This window comes from Scomber scombrus, chromosome 18, assembly GCF_963691925.1.
Source record: "Scomber scombrus chromosome 18, fScoSco1.1, whole genome shotgun sequence".
In the NCBI taxonomy this organism is placed as follows: domain Eukaryota; kingdom Metazoa; phylum Chordata; class Actinopteri; order Scombriformes; family Scombridae; genus Scomber; species Scomber scombrus.
In genome coordinates this window covers 7,185,656-7,203,998 of record NC_084987.1, presented here as the reverse complement: position 1 = coordinate 7,203,998, position 18,343 = coordinate 7,185,656, and the positions used below count along the sequence as shown (strand labels likewise).

Here is an 18,343-nt window from a genome sequence, read left to right as displayed (position 1 = left end):
TCGGCGCGACTCTGCATGGTAAAACTGGTAATGTAACTGCAAATCAACACAGCCAAAAGTGCCAATCGATAAACCCTGCATCTGCCAATCTCTTCAGTCTGTTTATATGGTTGATGTATAAAGTAAGAGGAAAGAGTCAAGAGGTGGTTCAATGTTTTCTGTTTTCCCAAAGCACAGCCAATAATAAGAGCTGTCGAGTGAAAATAGGTGGTGTAGCTGATTAATTGAGTGGGGAAAAGCTTCAGTGTACAGCCACCTTCCTTTGTCAGCTCTGAAACATATTCTATAAACAGTTGGCATGTTTAATAAATTAACCTGTGGGGAGATGAAAGGAAAAGCTAGTCGGGGCTTTCTGTCAAAAGATCTCCAATGTTCAGCTAATAATAAGTGTGGCCAGTTGAGAGCTGTTGAAGCAGGCCTTCATGCTCATATCTTGATAACTTACTGTATAAGTAGACGGATGTTAAAAACAAAGCAAAAGGGGGGACTAAACGACTGAAAAAGAAATTAAGATGACTTGAAGCATTTGCTTAAAGAATTAGAGATAAACATCACAAGAGATTTCTTTTTTTAGATTCAACAGATGAACAAAGGATTTATTTCTTAATCTGCATCCTTCGCTGTGAGCAACCTGAGCTTACTTTGCATTCATTAAACCTCTGTGGTAATGTTGAATGCCACACTATTAATAAAAATCCATCTGCACTGTTTACTACAGTTTAACCTGCATTAACTATTTGTTTGGCAACTTTGAATATGTTATTGGGAACTTGTTAGCAAATAATTACCTATTTACATGCTTAGCAGTTCCTCTGGTGACCTTAACTCCGATAATCACTCCCCTTAAAGTTCTGTTCTACTCTCTGACAGCTTCTGGTAAATGCCATCTTACTTCCCAAATTATCCACTATGGAAGAATCACAACTGTGTCACTGAAAATGAAAATGTCTGCTGCATCTGAATATTAGGTTGGCGAGCAGTGAAACTGAACCAAAACATTGACGTTGCAAACAGTAATTCAAAAATAATGAGCTGAAAGATGCTAAAATACATTACAGAGGAGAGCTGGGTGATGAACCTCTGTTGGTGTATCACTGCATGAAATCAATTTTACATACATGTAATCTTTTGATCCATATCGATTATAACACCTCCAATAAATAGCTCAAAACATTAATAACGGTAAATCTGACACACAGTACTGTCCCCAAACAATCCTCAATTCAAAACAGCTATGAACAAACCTCCCTGAGCAAAACACTTTAAGACTGTATAGAGGCTATACTGTGGCATTGCTGCTCTGAGATTTCCCTGGAGATCGAGCCGATACATACAGAGACCAGGCAAAGAGGTTCACCTTTTTTCATTCCCTGCCTCATGTGTGATTAGGTGGTGCTCCCCATCTCTGAGCACTGTTTAATTTGTCATTGCAGCAGCAGTTGTCTGGTCCTTGGTAGAACTAGTAAGGTGGAGATGCGTATCTGTTCCACAGAGAGAGGCTTAGCTATCTGTATTTGATACGGTATCACTTACATTTTATTGTGGATGATTGGATGGGTTTGCTTGGCCTTTGGCATGTTTCTCCCCCACTGTTAAGTTGGGACTAGCTGCGGGTGGTTGAGAGTATATCAGTATGGGAGCAAAATAGACTACCATAAACTACAGCACGGAGCTAATAGATTTATTGATTAGCCAGCCTTCTACTAGTTCCTATTCACTGTGATACAGTAGACTCAGCACATTAGATCTTGCTGCTGCAGGAGATTGCTCAGAATTATATATTATATACATTCATATTTCCAGCCAGACCTACCAGATGCTTTTTCTCTATACTATATCTCACTCCCAACCATTAGCTGTACCTTTCTCTTCCTCGCCCCTAGAACCACCCGTGCCTGGTGGTTAAAAGCATCCTTTGTACTGTTAAGCCTGTAATAAGCAAACCCTATTAAAACTGGATTTCTCCTTTATTTTCCATGACAATCATGCATTCAGGCATACACACTTGCAAACACACATGACAGAAGGATTCTAGTGTTTATTTGCTCGCAAGCTGATGTGCTTGTGCCTCCTATCCCTCATTTAATCTGGTTGTTGCATCCTTTTTGGTCTTAGAGTGACAGTGCTCTAAATGCAGTGATAATGAAGAGGCCTCAGGGAGTCTTTGCTGACTTGCAGCATCAGGCTAATGAGATTAGCAAAACCACTGAGGGCCCGTTAACAGCACAAGGCCCCCTAAGAGGTAGAACAAGATGAGGAAGAAGGCAGGATTGGGGCATCAATGTGCCTCTGATCTGTAAGCTAAGGCTGACAACATCCATGCAACCGCACAACTAAAACACTCCCCAATCTACTACTTGGGAAACACACTGTTCATAAATATGTATGACTGGCCTCAATTAATTCAGGATCAAACTTACTGTAGGAAGACTCAGTGTAAAATGTTCCCATGTGTTTGCAGCAGAGCTGCTGCAGAAATCTTGTCGATCATGGTTTCGCTGATATTTCAGAGTACTTGTATAGATTGGTTGTTAAGTTTGCACAGTAGCAGTTCTTGGAGGACCTTTTTCCCCTCCATCACCAGTGCCTTAATCCATTCTTACAGAATGTTCAGACCTATAATGCCAGAAAATCATTCACTTTGGGCAATCTGCTACTACATATCCCCAAAGCAACATGTACAGCTCACTTGCCCAACACATTTCACATGACTCACATTTATTTCGACAGTGAATCCACCCTTGGGCGGATAACCTTGACATAAAACTGACCTGTGAATACTGCAGCAATGAAGAAATCACTTCAAAAAAAACATTCACAACCTTCCAAAGCTGCACTGAACATGACATCTAAATTGAACAAAAAAGGAATTTGTCTCTTTCTGTGTACCGAAATGAAAGTGCTTCAAAACATAGTTAATGGATACTGGCTTAAGGGCATGATTCTAATTGAGCAATTCATTTGCATGGCAGTGAGCTTATGGACCTTGTCCTGTTTTCTGACAGAAGGCAATGACACAGAGCAAAGTGGACAGAAAGAGTAGCAACGCCCACCAGAGCTGAAAAAACTAATGCAAATCCTCCAGTTCGATCACATCATGAAAGTACAACTGCTAACCATAAGCTTGTAAGGAACTAATACAAAAAAACAAGTATGTGATTTTCTGTGTTTCAAGGAAAGGAAGGAAAATGCTTTTATGCTTGGTTCAGCACTGTGATCATGCTGCCTTCAAATGGCAATCTTGACTTTGTGTTTTCAAGACTAAGAGCATGACATGATACACATTCAAAAGCTTAACGTAACAAAACGTATCAAGACAAAAGCAGAAGAGATTATTGTCCTTCTTATTCTCTTTTTCAAAATGATTAAATATTTTCTGTTCAGTTCCATTTAACTGCAACACAAGGCGTACATGAAAGCGGAAAAAGAGAGAATAGTAGATGAAATAGATGAACAACGTATATTTTCCACTTATAAAGTTGTGAATGTAACAATCGAGGGTTATTCAAACTGAGGGTATCGGACACTGGGGCAGCAAACATGTCTCAAGTGGCTTCTCTGTCACAAATGCAATAAAGAAATGACTTGTTCATGTATTTACAGCACAAACTCCACAGTAGTAGTACACGCATAACAAAAACCAGTGATACGCCAACCACCGTGCACAGCTTTTGCACACAAGCATTTATCTGCCATTTCTAATTTCTCCCTTTGTCACTAACTCTGAGATCACAGTGGAAAGAGCAAACAACCACACACACACACACACACACACACACACACACACACACAAAACCAAAACACAAATGTGATGAGAAAAAAAGAGAAAACGTTTCAAAGATAGTTTGAGCTTCTGCAGAGAAAACATCTGCCATGGTTCAGATGTGCCAAGGGAGCGCACAAGGAAGAGCGGGCACACAAATCCCCAAACCCAAAACCACCCACACAGAAAAGAAGACAGATATGAGAGCGATCAGACACAGAGGGAGTAAACTCCTCATGGGTGGGGGTGGTTGCACAGTACTGTGAAATAAAACTTTTTGATATGAAGAGGCTTTAGCTATGCCTAGCCACGAGCCCCTACATAACCTACTTCTATACTTACCATAAGACCATGTCTGACCATGCCAATTTCCAATATGGATTTTTATTTCACTCTGCAAAGCTCTTTGTTGTCTGCTTTACAAGAATTCATTTAATAACAGCTCTAATGATGATTTAATGATTTCCCCTCTGCAGTAACAGATTTATTTATCTTTCAGTGTGATGACCAAGAAAGCTTTAACAGTCAGCTATAACAGGAAGTTATGGCAGCTCTTTACAACCTCATAACTTAGCCATTAAAGCTGTTGTCTCAGTGAGATGTTTACACTGATAATTGACTCCGAAGACAACATGTAAGGAGATGGAAGTACAAGAGGTGATTCTGTGTGAAATGAATGGCTTGTGGAAAGCAAAACAGAAGAAGCTGGACTTACAGAAGAGAAGTTGTGGGCGCCGCAGGGTTCTCCTCTGTATTTGCATGAGAGGAGCATGTCATCCAGTTGGTGGCTCAGCCTGTCCATAAACTCCAGGTTGGTTCCCTCAAAGTTTCTGGGGGGCAGAAACAGCCTGAAGTCCGACAGCTTCCTGAACCAGGCTCGACGGTCCTCCTGAAGCAAGTCCAGAACCATGGGCCTCACTGTCCGGTTAGCCAGCAGCAGGCCCAGCCAGTGGCCAGCGAAATACAGGTCGCTCTTGGTGAGTTTGTAGAGGCGGATTGGGTTGTTGTTGCAGATTGTGACTACAGGGAAAGCCAGTTCTTTGGCCCACTCAGTGTGGACGCGGGTGTGTGTTGGGAAGGAAAGCCAGTGGAGAAAGCGGTTTGAGGACCAGGATAAAAGCAGCCCTAGGGAGGTGCAAAGGGCCAGCAGCCAGAAGGCCCTACGGCCCATAGAGCCACCAGGGACGCAAACATGCCTCAGGCCGTGCAGGCGTGTCCTTGATAGCAGAGTAGAAGTGACCTGAGCCAGAGTTGGCTTTATAGGACGCCGCTGACGGCCCTTTCTGATTATGGCTGGGGAACCCCGCCGGAGACAGCGCCCCTCCAGGGCCATGGCTGCCCACAGCGCTCCTACAGCCGCAGGAAAGGCTTCATTTGCCAGCCAGGCCTCAGGGGCTGGGGCCCACATGTAGCTCCAGGATAAATCCACTACTGTAATCCACGCCTAGAAATGTGTTTGGCCTTACGAATATTAATTGCCCATCCAGTCCCAACTGTAAATATACTGCCGGCACAAGTGGAAGTACACTTACAGAAAATCTGTATGTCTTGAAGTCGTCTTCTCCCGGTGATGCAGGAGCTCTTAAAACTCAGCAGCAGCTACTTGTTGGTCATGACTCCTGGTCTCTCAATCTGAGAGGGCTCCAAATCATCCAACTCAGCAGAGGAAAAAAAGAAATCAACTAGGCAAATGTGCTCCAAGCAAGGTGGCTTCTACATGAGTGATTCCAGCATCCACCGCAGTTAGTGTGACAGTGAACAAGAGAGGATGAGACAGAGAGAGCAAAGGCAAGTGGAAGAGGGAGGGGATGAGAGAGGGAGAGAGGAGGACAGAATACAAAATACCAAAGGGTAAGCAGAGAAGAAAAAATAAATGAAAGAAAGGAAGGTAATTAAAATAATGAGACGACAGTGGAGGGGACTGGTTTGTGTGGTGCAGTCTGTCAGAAAGGAGCTTGCCTTGTTCCAGCGCTGTGGTTTCTCTTCTTCTGAGTTACGTGTGTGCGTTTTTTTGGCTCGACTGGCGTGCAAGGGCGTTTGGCAGCCAGAAGCTGCAATCAGTTCCTTGTCACTATTAAGTATGAGCTTTAATTGAATTCACAAAAGTCTCCCATGCTCATTTGTTTTCTGTCCCACTTTGCGGTCTCACTTCTAATGCCTTGACTTCCACGTGATATCACTGGTCTGCTTCTTGGCGCTTTCCCCATTTGTCTTTAACCAGTGTTATTAGGTCCTGTGGGTAGCCACAGGGGAGCTACATCTAGTAGCAGACCTGCCTCTCAGTACCACAGCCACAGTAAGAAACATGCTACAACACACTTTCACATGGAGATGGAGGCACTCATGCACATACATGGACATACACTCACAGCGGTTTCCTGCGGGAAACCAGACCAGAGATAATCTGTTCTGTCACACTCTGATCTCAACATCTTTTCCCCCTTTCTGTTGTTATTTTCTTTTCTCCTTCTTCCCCCCTAGTTTTCTCTCTTTTACTCAAAGGCAGCATCTCTCATCTCAATATTCCTCTCATGTCTCCGCTCCTCCTTCTAAAAATACTCTCTCCAAATCAAATCCATCAACTTGCCCTCATGCTCCTCCTCCTCCTCTTCGCTTTTGTGTCAGTCAAACCCCGTAAACTCGACCTCCTGCCGGCTCCCTCTCCTCCTCCTCCTCCTCCTCTTCTTCTTCTTTTCCACTTTGTGCACACACTCCCTTGCTTCTCTCCCCCGTCGGGGAAGGATTCTCTGTGTGCTATCTTTCCTCTACGTCCTTGTCAGCTTCATCCAGCTTGCTCTCCACACTGCTCCGAATGACTTCTCTCCCCTCAGTGATCTCTCTCCATTTCTCCACTCTCTCTTTCTCTCACAGTCCCTCCCGTTTTGCGCCGGTTTTCAGGCAGCTTGTCCTCCCGTTGCACCTCTTCTCCTCCTCCTCCTGCACCACAGCTCTGTCCACACAGCCGGTGAGCCCGTCACTGATGAGAGCGCCTGTCTCTCTCTGTGCTAACTTGCGCCGTCCTTCGCCCCCCTCTGTTCGTCTGCTGCTGCTGCCGAGCCACACAGCTACAGTGCGTTGAGAGACTGCTGTGTGTGCATATAAGTGAAGGTTTGTGTGTAGCAGGGAACAGCTCAACATGAGCTCTCCACTACACTTTCAGCTCAAATCAAAATTTCATCATGTGCTTTTATCACTTTTGTGAAGACTTCAAATGTGTTTGGAAACATATTTTATGTGATTTAAAGGAGCAGTGGGATTATTAAAAATGTATATTTTTTAAAACTGTACTTAAAGTATACAGTATAATAATGTATCACATAAATTATACATCATTAATATTTTGGTTTGTCCAGTATTAATTTTGGCAACTATTTTTATTATATATTTTATATGAGTTTTAGTCACTAATTATAAATTTGATTAGGAATGCAACTAATAATTGATATCATTATCAATTCATCTGCTGCTTATTTTCTCTAATAATCAATGAGTCCTTCGGTCTATAAAATGTGAAGAATATTCATCACAGAGTCAAAGACACAACCTGAATCACAACCAGAAGATAGTTTAATTAACTGTCAGAGAGGACAAAAAAAAAAAAACAGGAAATATTTACTTTTAAGAAGCTGGAATCAGATCATTTTATCTATTAAAAAAAACCCAAGATACCCCAAACATAATAGCTCAGATTAATTCTCCGTTGATCAACTAATTAATTTGGTGGTTAATTTTTTCTTTGAGGTGTGCAGTTACCGTGAGGCTAGTTCTTAATTTAATGACAGAATTGTAATCAATTTGTCATTGTCTCTTATAGTTTATAATAATTAAGTTACTTTTATTTTATTATTATTTTTTACCTTTGTAATTGTAGTTTTGTTTATCTTTTCGTGTTTCATATCCTGATATTTGAATTGCAAGAATTATTTACATAGTTCGTCCACCAGAGGGCGCTGACAAGACAATTTGTAACCTTGAAAATGTGACATGCTGAACATAATGTCGGTCACAACCTTTATTAACCATATTTAATTCATCATTATTGTTTTTTGGGGAGGTTTTTGGTTTAAGTTGTAAAATAATGAATATCAGTCACTTTATCGTTATCATTTTTAAAAGCCCCAAAAATGATATCAGCATCACCTAAAGATACTAGCATTGGTTTGGCTCCATTTTTGACATAATTTGAACATGTGTCAACTATTAAGAATATTATTTAAAGCTTTTTTTTGGTCAACTTGTGTAAGTACTATTTTCACCCATGACGTCTGTAGGGCTCTACAGTTTTCTAAGTGATTCACCTAAAACGACATCTCATCTAAGAACAAAAACAAACAAAACCCCCATAAGACCCTCACCCTGCTGTGATATAGAGTATGCTGTTGACTGTTTTTCAAAAGAAAGATGTACAAGAATCCCCCAAACCCACTACATGAAATACAACACCCTTACACTAAATACATGTAAAAAAAAAAAAAAAAAAAAAAAAAAAAAAACTAGGAGGAAAAATAGGCAAAGAAAAATAACAGTCATCCTCATGATGACTACAGTTAGTCATAATTTATCTTCCATAAAACGTGGACTGGAGCAGTTTTTCACTCTCCAAGTGTGTCTTCAATGCCTCAAATACATCAACAATGACACAATAGCAACTCTTAAGTAGTCTGTGCAAGGACAATATCCTTTTACATTATATCTCTCATTTAAACCCACTTTTTCAACTGTTTTTCAATGCCTTTCAGGTGAAGGATCAGTTCATACTCTGCAAATATCACATCAGCCAGGGAACAATCTCTGTTCATCACAGTCGAGTTGGGCTCCATCAATAGAAGCAAACAGAAGACTTTTCAGGCAGCTCATGTTCATTCAATGCTGAAATGTTTCTTTTTAAAAAAAAAAATCTAATTCAAGGTTTCATTCTTTAGCATTGATCCGATTTCCTTTGCCAATTACAGAGAAGATTTTCTCATACTGTGGTGAAGAGGCGTATTTTCTTATTTCATTTTCATTTTTCTAATTTCTTAATTGAACTCCCCCAAGCTGCTCTCAGTTTCTACAAACAGAGGGAGAATAAAGCAGAAAATATAAATTGAACCCCTGGATGCAGCTCTTTCTCCATATTTTTCCCTGCAATGTATGACAGCTCTGAATCATTATCACAATTTTTGCACATGTATGCCACGACTCACTGATTCTAACTAAATTATTATAAATCAAAACAAGACAAAAGTCTAATTTGCCGCAAGATCAACAACGTGTGCAGGCTTGACATTATTTTGACTTGAACACCGGTCCCTTTTTATTGTTGGGATGGATCTTCGGCAACACTGCTTGACAACTCAGTGTGATTTCATCTATGAATATGTGATTAAAAGACATTTTTAACTGGGGAGCTACGGAGCCCACTCATGAGCCTAAAGAAACCTTTCACACTGTCAAAAGAAATTAACGTGCAAACACAAATCCACATGTGCACGCACGCATAGACATTAGACACGCACACAATAAGCCACGTCTTACCCAAACAGCCAAAGCAGTACTGTGAAGAATGTTAAGAGTATAACACATGCATGTATAATGCATAACCGGACTGAAAACAAAGAACAGGAACACAATATTAAAATGTCAAATGCATGCTTGAAACTTATTTCTCCTAACACCTACTGTACACACACACACACACACACACACACACACACACACACACACACACACACACACACACACACACACACACACACACACACACACACACACACACACACACAGCCTAAAGCAAGAGTTAGAAGCAGCCTTCCAGAGCCTGGATCCACAGGCTGAATAATTAGCTTGGAGCCATAAAGAGGGCTATGCAGTCAGTGTAAAGAACAGCTCAAAGGCTCAACATTTCCAATTTGCAATTCTAAAACATAAGGGAAATCACTGATTAATTAGGGAAATAGCCAGCCCGAGCGTCAGATACAATTACACTGCATTCTATGGCTGGAAAAAACCATGGCGTGCATTTTCTTGTAAAATATTCCTGTAAGCTTTCATCAACAACATTGTCTGAGATCAAAGGACAGGAAGGGGTAAACTGTTTGTGAGAGGAGAGAGCAGCCTATACATTCATAAATGCATATTAATGAGGTCCTGAATGTTTCAGAGAATGTTGGATTTAAAAAATCACCTGATTGCACGAGTCGCCCTGAAAAAAAACGCCACACACATAAGTCCGGCAGGAGAAAGGCAGTGGCTGTAGATATTCATAAGGATTCAAGCTCCATGCCGACCTTGTGTGTAAAAGCACAGGTGAGGCTGTGACACAGACAAATATATGAAAGACGAGGGAGGTGAACAAAGACAGTGCATTTTGTACCGGGTGGCCATTAATCAAGAAGCCAGCTTGATTTAAAATGACAGTGATGGTAGGTAAAGCAATCAATGGTTTTTTCTCTTCTTTATGAGTTTTTTTTAATCTAACTATAGTTATACTTGTCTGAGAGGGAATAAAAGCTTACACTAGAGGGATGCTTCATACCTCTCCCGAAGGACATCAGTTTTTAAATGAACAGAGGATAAATCCCTCAATAGCCACTGATTGAGTCAAAGGACTGATGGTGTCATGATAGCCGCTCATTTAATTGTCATTGCATCCAATTGTTGCTGTCAGGGTTCATAGAATATTCTAGAAATGGCTTCCTTTGTCTGTCCGTCCATCTGCAGCATCTGTCCATCTATTATAAGCCTTAAATATGCCATGTGGAGTTTCCCACCAAAACACATTACATAAATCCTTGAGGCCTAGAACACATATTCAATTCATGTCTCTCCTCGTAAAACATTTGTAAAGCCGATTTTTTTTTGCATTTTTTAAAAACCTGCTTTGTTTAACGTCTATGTGTTGTGGCTCTTTTAGTTTTCTTGGCATAGCCTGAAACCATGTGTAGGAATGTGTATCACGTCGCTCTCACATGCTTGTGTATACAAATAAAACATTGGTGGTCAAACACTGTTCCACAGGGTACCTTTAAAATTTCATGACTTACTTTTTCCCGCTATGAAGCAGTATAGGCTGAAAATATTAATTGAAGCGGTATAGGCTGAACATATTTATTATTTACACATCTAGCAGACATTAGCTTTCATTTGTGGTTGTGTTTATTCCTGCAAAATGAAAATAAGGTCAATATACGCTTTCCACCAACTCCTTAGGGCTTTTTTAGTTTGCTACTCTAGTTTTACGCTAATATAGATAATTAAACACGTAATACAAAAACTCACTGCAAAAACAACTGAACTATGTTTTTTTTTCTTTTTTATAAATATAAACATTGAACATTAAACATCTCTTTTGCTTCTAGTATCTTTTTTAGTATTATAAAGCATAATATTGTTTCAATAAATGTGAGCTAATAGTCATATAGTAATAGAGCTTCACATTTTTCAGTCACCTCTCTCACCATTTGGAGACACCGATCTGTAAAAGGCACTGCTGTCGCTTTGACAAAGTAGAGAACACGACGAACACAAGGAACAGAAGATCCATCTCAGATCAAATATTACCCAGGTTGCCCTTTGTACGCAGCTGTGAGTACTCATAGCGATTGTAAAATTTCTAATACTCTGACTCACACAGAGAACTAGCAAAGAACCCGCATAATTCCACCTGTAGACGGCAGCGCTGTCAATTCTGATGGGGCAGGAGGCGAAATGACTCAACTGAAATTACAAAACCAAAATCCTCTGCACGTAAAACTGAACATTTAACTGTGATGGAGACACTCAGCTGAGCAGTAATTTAGCCCCAGGCAGGAAGGGAACAATGCTTCACTGAGGTTAGAGGAAACCTCAGGGGCACTAGAGCATGCAGTTGGAAGGAGCACTTTCATTTCGTGACTTATTTTAATAAGAGCAGGTGGATGGAGACTTCTGGGGTCTGTAATGTAGCTGACCTCAGCAGCTCTGAACACAGCACAGCTTTCAGGGTTGGGGTCGGGTTTAGATTAAATTACATTAAATTACATGAAGCTTTAATGATCTCTTTGGGGATTTTGGACTCAAAGGAAAGTATAAATAAGAGCAAAATCATGCACAGCTTTAAAGGTAATGCAAATAGCATAGGTTAAAAGACACACTGAGAATACTAATACAGATAATACAAAACAAATAAGGCACTGACATTCGCCCCCCTGTGTTTTTACCTTGCAAGTCCTAAATTATCACCTTTCCTCAACAATCTCACCGAAATAATTGAGGATTAGCAGTCCTTCGTCAACTGATTAATAGCAGATTCACTTAATTTTCAGCTAAATCAATAGGAGTAAAGGTGAAGTGACTCCAGGCCACACAAAACTGCTACCGCTGATGCCGCAATATTAACATAACAAACTGTGTTAAATGTGATATTGACTTGCTTTCAATTAATTAATGACAACCATCTCCAAGATCAGAGAACATAAAAATGGCACAACTCAATAAAAATGCTTCTAAGAAATGTTGACAGACTCATCGGATCGCACCTGTTCCGGTTCACATTTCAGCTGCTGCGCCAATTGTTTCTGTTTATTGTAATTAACTCTCAATGCTTGATTGTGTTATGGTCTTACCATGCATACAATATTACATGTGTTTAACTTGTGTATTGAAACTTTTGGTATTCTTTAAATTGGACTTTATCTGTATTAAATCCTTTTCTTTTTTGGCCAGAGGCTTATGGGAGTTTTTACCAGGTTAAATAAAGGAAGAGGAAGAATTCTAAAAATAAAGTGAATTAAAAATGCCACGGTAATAATAATAGCGTCTGATCAACGATTAAGTTCTGAAATAAGAAACAGTTCCTCCTTAAGGGCAAACAGAGCAAGAAAAGCTAATTATATTGAGAGATATATCACAGGATTAAACTTCTGAATTTGTACTCTTTTCCCTCCCTTGATTTTGATACTCCAGTTTTATGGCTGACTAAGCAAAAAGTTCATGCTGCTATATCTTTTTATCAAAGTGCAACCACCTTTTGTGATTTTTAAGGCAACAGGGAACAGCTGGCTCATATTCAGACAACAGAAGGCCTTTTAAAGTTTGAAGGGGAAGCTAATTACTGTACAACAAAGAAATAGAGGTGTTTAAATAGAAGTGTGTGAGCATGCTGTGTGAATGTAGTTCCCCAAAGATTGTGCTTAAAAAAATGATAGTAATGATAGTGGCAGTATACTAATAATGTCTTTGTTATGATAACCAAAAACCTGTTGGTTTGTTTATCCAGCTGGACTCCCATCCCATCCCTGTGATTCTAACATCAGCTCTGGTTAAACTAATAACCTCCCCCCCAGCTGACACTACCTAAACACTCTCTGACAGTTTGGCAGCATCCCAGCCGCACTCTGCACACACCCTCCTGCCCTTTGCAGCCCCCCTCGGCCATCCGGTCACTTTACAAACCCCGGTCACGATTCAGTCGGCACAACCGACCTTTGAAAACCATCGTCTTACAATCTACATTTTAACCACGAAATAGAGACAATACCTTTCTGGATTTAAATACTAATTTAAAAACTGTATAATCAAATTTAGTTACAATCAGTTTTAGGTTGGTGTATCAGGCAGAAGCAATGAGGGGTCATCTCTCATAGGAAGAATAGGAAGGCGGCTGATTTTAAAAGTTAAACTGAAGTGTAAATGTCTGCTGGAAATGATTTAAAATTTTGATTCAGTTCGTTTCAGTCACTCAGTACAAATTTCACTATAAGGGTTGATAAAGAAAAGCTTCTATGTGAATTTTTTTTTTTTTTACATTATAGATCTCAACCATGAGGATGATTAAATTATGCTATATACTTTTAAACATAATTACTCTTCATACAGTAAAACGGATTAAAGTAATGAGGATGAAAATGTCTCTTTGCAGACATAGATTTAAATGCATGTCATATCTATCCAACTATCTTACTGTCAAATAGTCCCTAATGAACGAATAACAGATGACACAACTGTATGAATAATGAACCACATGCGAGTTTAAAACTTTTCTTTTCCGTGTAAGTAACTGGATTCATGAACTTGCGGCTGCAGCATGTCAGCTCTAACAAGCACGAGAACTCCCACCATGTTCAAAGCTTCTACAGCGTTCCACACTGTGACTCGGTGCTTATCAGCTAAATTCTTGTTGTACAAATTTAACAGTTGGTATGGGGCAGCATGTCGATCCCGTTGGCTTAGACAGTTGACTGCTCATATGAGACATCGCTGCGCTGTGAAGATTCGGCTCCTTTTGCAACATCTGAAGATTGTCAGGCGGGCCATTTTGTGACATTTCCAGACTTGCAGAACAGCCAGACGCAACATGGATTTAGATAATTTTTGCATGGTACATAAAGACTTAATTTGTAGATTCATTTATTTCTGACTAGCATGACTTCATAAACTACATCACAAGCACACAGAATCCTGAAGGACCCATTATACATTTTATATTTGTTACTGATAAACCAAGAACTGGGGTAACTTTTAAGCTATCTATTGTTGGTTATTGTGCTAGGACCAAGTGTAATATGGTTTCATGTACAATACAGATGATTATTTCATTGCCTGCCAATTTTGCACATCTTTTGTTGTTTTCGCTTTGTTGTTGTTTTTTAAAGGGTACTTGTTATGCTCATCTCAAGCTCTATATTTTAATTCTGGGACTCCACTAGAGGAGCTTTGCATGATTCACAGTTCAAAAAACTCTTTGTTTATCTTATACTGGGCCTTTAGGCAGCCCCTCAGTTTAGCATCGGTCTGAAACAGGCTGTTTTAGCTCCTGTCTCTTTAAAGGGGAAAGTTGGTATTTTTCAACCTTGATTCTATTTCCCATTATTTTGTGTTTAAGTGACTAATGGGGGCAATGGTTTTTGAACCTGATCCAGTATTGAGTGAGGGCGATGCAGCCAGCAGCCGGAAATAGTAACCCTTTGCAGCAATAGTGCACCATCAATGTACATCCTGAAAAAGTTTGTTTTTGCCACTGACAGGCTTGGATTGTTATTGTAAATGTCAGACATTATTTGAAGGATTCAACAGAGAGAAAAAAAAAAGTTTTACTTTACCTTTCACTTGATCCCATCAGTTTGTTATTGTGTCTGACCAAGTCTCTCTCAAGGAGAAGTCTTGTTGTGAAATCTAGTTGAGTTGAGAGTTGAGTTGTTGTTGAAATCAGCCAAATATGCTGAGAATAGTTTGGTATGTTGGAGTACAGAAAGTGCAGCTTAGTGTTATCTGAAATATTTTAAAAGTCATGGCTGGTCATATTTAGCTGATTTCGACAACAACTCAACTTTCGTGAGCCATAGAAAAAAACTTTGACTGTGAGAGCAGTCTGAAGCCGATGCTTTTTTGCTCACAGGGATTACTTCCTCATTATTTGAGGTCTTAGCCATGTTTAATATGAACATCTAACATTGCAAAATTATATATTTAAATGACTTAAAATAAGGAAAATCATAATAAGTCCCCTTTACAGTTATTATTTTACATATGCTCTACCTATTTATTGACCAATGATTATTGTGTTCATTATTTCAGGAATTATGTGCACCCTATGTCCCAGGGTGCATAGATACAATATTGTATTTTATATGTATCTGTACATATGGAGATATTGTACCTGAATATAGTGTGTACCTTGGATTTTTCTACATGTAGCTGTATGCATAACTTGAGCCACAGACGAATTTCCCCTCAAGACAATAAAGTATATCTTATCTTATCTTATCTTAACTGATATCACACAAGTTCCTATGATCACAGACATTTTCCCTTCTTTGTGGTTAAATACACTCAGTGCTCATATGCCACTACCTTTCTATTGATACATGCAGTACTGTATACTGTAGGTCTAGGTCTAGGTATAGTTATAGTTATGTGTGACATCTTTCCATTGATATTTCTTTTATTAAAGCATTTGTCCCAGGGTTTCCTAGGTAACAGCATCTCCAGCTGGACTGGTATGCATGGGTGCGGTGGCAGCGAGGCTAATGAGAAACCTTTACTGTTCTATGATTCACATCTTACTTTGTCTTTAGTTAGATTGAAACCCAATTAGATTTAAAATGAACCAGTCCCGATCTACTTTCAAAATAATAAAAGAATGTATAAGGAAAATCTTGACGGGGGAATAGAAAGCTCAAAGCTAAGGCTGCCACAACAGTTCCAGCTAATGATGCTATTAGTGCTTCGGAGCAGCACAATCAATCAGAGAAGTGATTAGCATGAGCATGTACAGAGAGCTGGGCCATTAGTCAGATGTGCTGCATATAACCTTCAAGACTCCACTCAACCACCGTGCTCAAGCCTGCGCACTAAGAAACAATGTACCACATTGTACAGTAGGTAACAGTGTATTGTGTGTGGTACTGTATGTTTATGGTCTTCTGGAAAGAATACAACATCCACATTCAGCCAAAGAGCTGATAAAGTAAGACATGTGGTTACACGTCCTGCATTAATGTGGTTTTGAATCAAACATACATTTAGGAATTATGTTCACGTTTTCCACTTTTACATCATCTACAGTTGCTACACTTGCTGCTGCATACAGTATTAAATAAGCGTATAAATAGTTCAGTCAGAGGATATTACAGGCAAACAGTAACACACTGAGCTGACGCTGAGCCAGGCCAGACGAGGGTGCTGAGGTGAAGCAAGTGAGAGAGCAGAGAGGGCATTCTTGAAGCTGTCGTTAAAATGTAACCATGGAAATTCATCTGCAATTATTTCTGTGCTCTATTTTCAATTGGTCATGTGGGTTAAAGACCTCCAAATTAACAAAGAGTTGTAACCTCTTTGAGCAAAACATTACCTGGACTTCAAGTAGAGGCTCCAAAGCGAACAGTGTCAGGCAGATTTATCTGAAGTGCCTGACATTTTCTAAGTCTGAGGGTAAATGTCAGTGAACAGACTTCTGATCAAATGGGAAATGAATACTTTCAGAATATGCGAAGGGATCATTAATCACTGATTACTTCATTATCAATACAATTTGAATGATGCAGAAATTATGAGATGAAATGCGCTTGAGTCATTTGGGCATTTGATGAATTTATGTGAATCCAATGTTAATCCTTTAGTCATTTATATTCCAACTTTCTAAGGCCCGGGAGACAAAACACAGACAGAGGGGGGAGAGAATGCAAACAGCTTGGATAAACTGTCATTTTCTTTTCATTTGACACCCTGATCAATAGCATCATTATATCATTAGCTTATATTCTAAAGCTCACTTTTCACAGGGCTTCTATTAACGGGCATCACACGCAATTACTGCATTAGCACCCTAACATTACCCTTGCCAAAATGATACTTGTCACTGTCATCAGGTGCACATTATGCATTAGAAAATTAAGATTTTACATTCGATCACAAATTACACATCAAAAACCTGAGGTCTGTGTTGAAAATGCATTCAAAGATTGCTCTGCAGTCCGTTTATTTTTTTTCACGACTGAAGGATAACAGCAATGTCACAGCCAAAGCATAACAAATGACATGCAAAAACAAATTACTTCTGAAATTACAGTTTGATAAGAAACAGGATTAGCATGGACCTTCTGCATTTACCAACATTCAGTACTGTCACTGCTGTATCCATCATCCGTCCTGCGGATGATTTACACAAGATTAAAATCAGTAACAATGTCTGCAGTTATTACAAACCCTGCATTTCTCTAGCTATTATCAGACCCACGTGATTAGGGATTAAGGCACCCTACATTCAGTGATAATGATCCTTAGTCACTCACCAAAGCAGTGAATTTGTTGTAGTAGTTCCAATTTTCAGCAAAGAAATAACCTCCTTTCTGTTTTCAGGCCGTAACTTATCAACCAGCAGGAAACTGCCACAGAGGAAACTTTTTGAATCAAAGTGCATGGCAGCAGCAGTGTAGCTGGAGCTGGAAATCACTGCTGTACGCTGTCAACACCATCAACCAAACCACCCCCTTGAGCAAGCCTGCACTCTTTGGGATTTCTTCAACTTTGATCTTAAACTGAAAATTAATTTTCAGTTTAAAGTCACTATGGTCTGATGGAAATGCTAGACTGGCAGGCAAGTGAGCCCTTTTCCTTCCAAACCACATTAAATAAACAAAATCAAATTTCTCCTCAAACCCAAAGCTCGCTTCCATCTTTCAAGTATTAACATGGCATTAATATTTTTTATGTTTGACTAAAATGCAGCATTTATTCCCATGGAACATGTGTCTGATGATCCTCACTAGAGCAGATGATTCTTCCTCATCTCAAGGCTGGGGCACAGTGATAGTATACTTTGTCAAATCTTCTCACCCTCATGGCAAGTGGATGCTTCTCAGGGGGGAGGAGGAAAAAGAGAAGGATGCAAAAAGGATGTGAACTATGGAACAAATTCAATGGGAGGCCTGCGTCCAGCTGTTTCCCCAAGGAAATGTTGACCCTTCTGGGAATCCGCTTTTAGCAGGAAGATTGTCCTGGCACGGCATGTAAGTGCTGCCATGAATTAAAGATGAGCTCAAGTTATTCTTCTGGCTTGAACTGACTGGAACAGATTTCAAATTTGCATTTTATTCGAAAGCCCGTAACCATCACCTCCTT

At 39.7% G+C, this 18,343-nt stretch overlaps 1 protein-coding gene across 2 annotated transcripts in view; it reads right to left on the bottom strand.

Annotated features, from left to right (window-relative positions):
* Positions 1-18,343, bottom strand: part of asic2 (acid-sensing (proton-gated) ion channel 2) — a 383,404-nt gene that overhangs the window by 104,724 nt on the left and 260,337 nt on the right. Inside the window, exon 1 of one of the 2 annotated variants that reach the window (XM_062438717.1) lies at positions 4,479-5,171. The exons of the other annotated variant lie outside the window; for it this stretch is intronic. Coding sequence (XP_062294701.1) covers positions 4,479-5,171 — 693 coding nt within the window. Of the gene's footprint in view, positions 1-4,478; positions 5,172-18,343 lie in introns of those variants that run through there. 2 annotated transcript variants of the gene reach the window in all.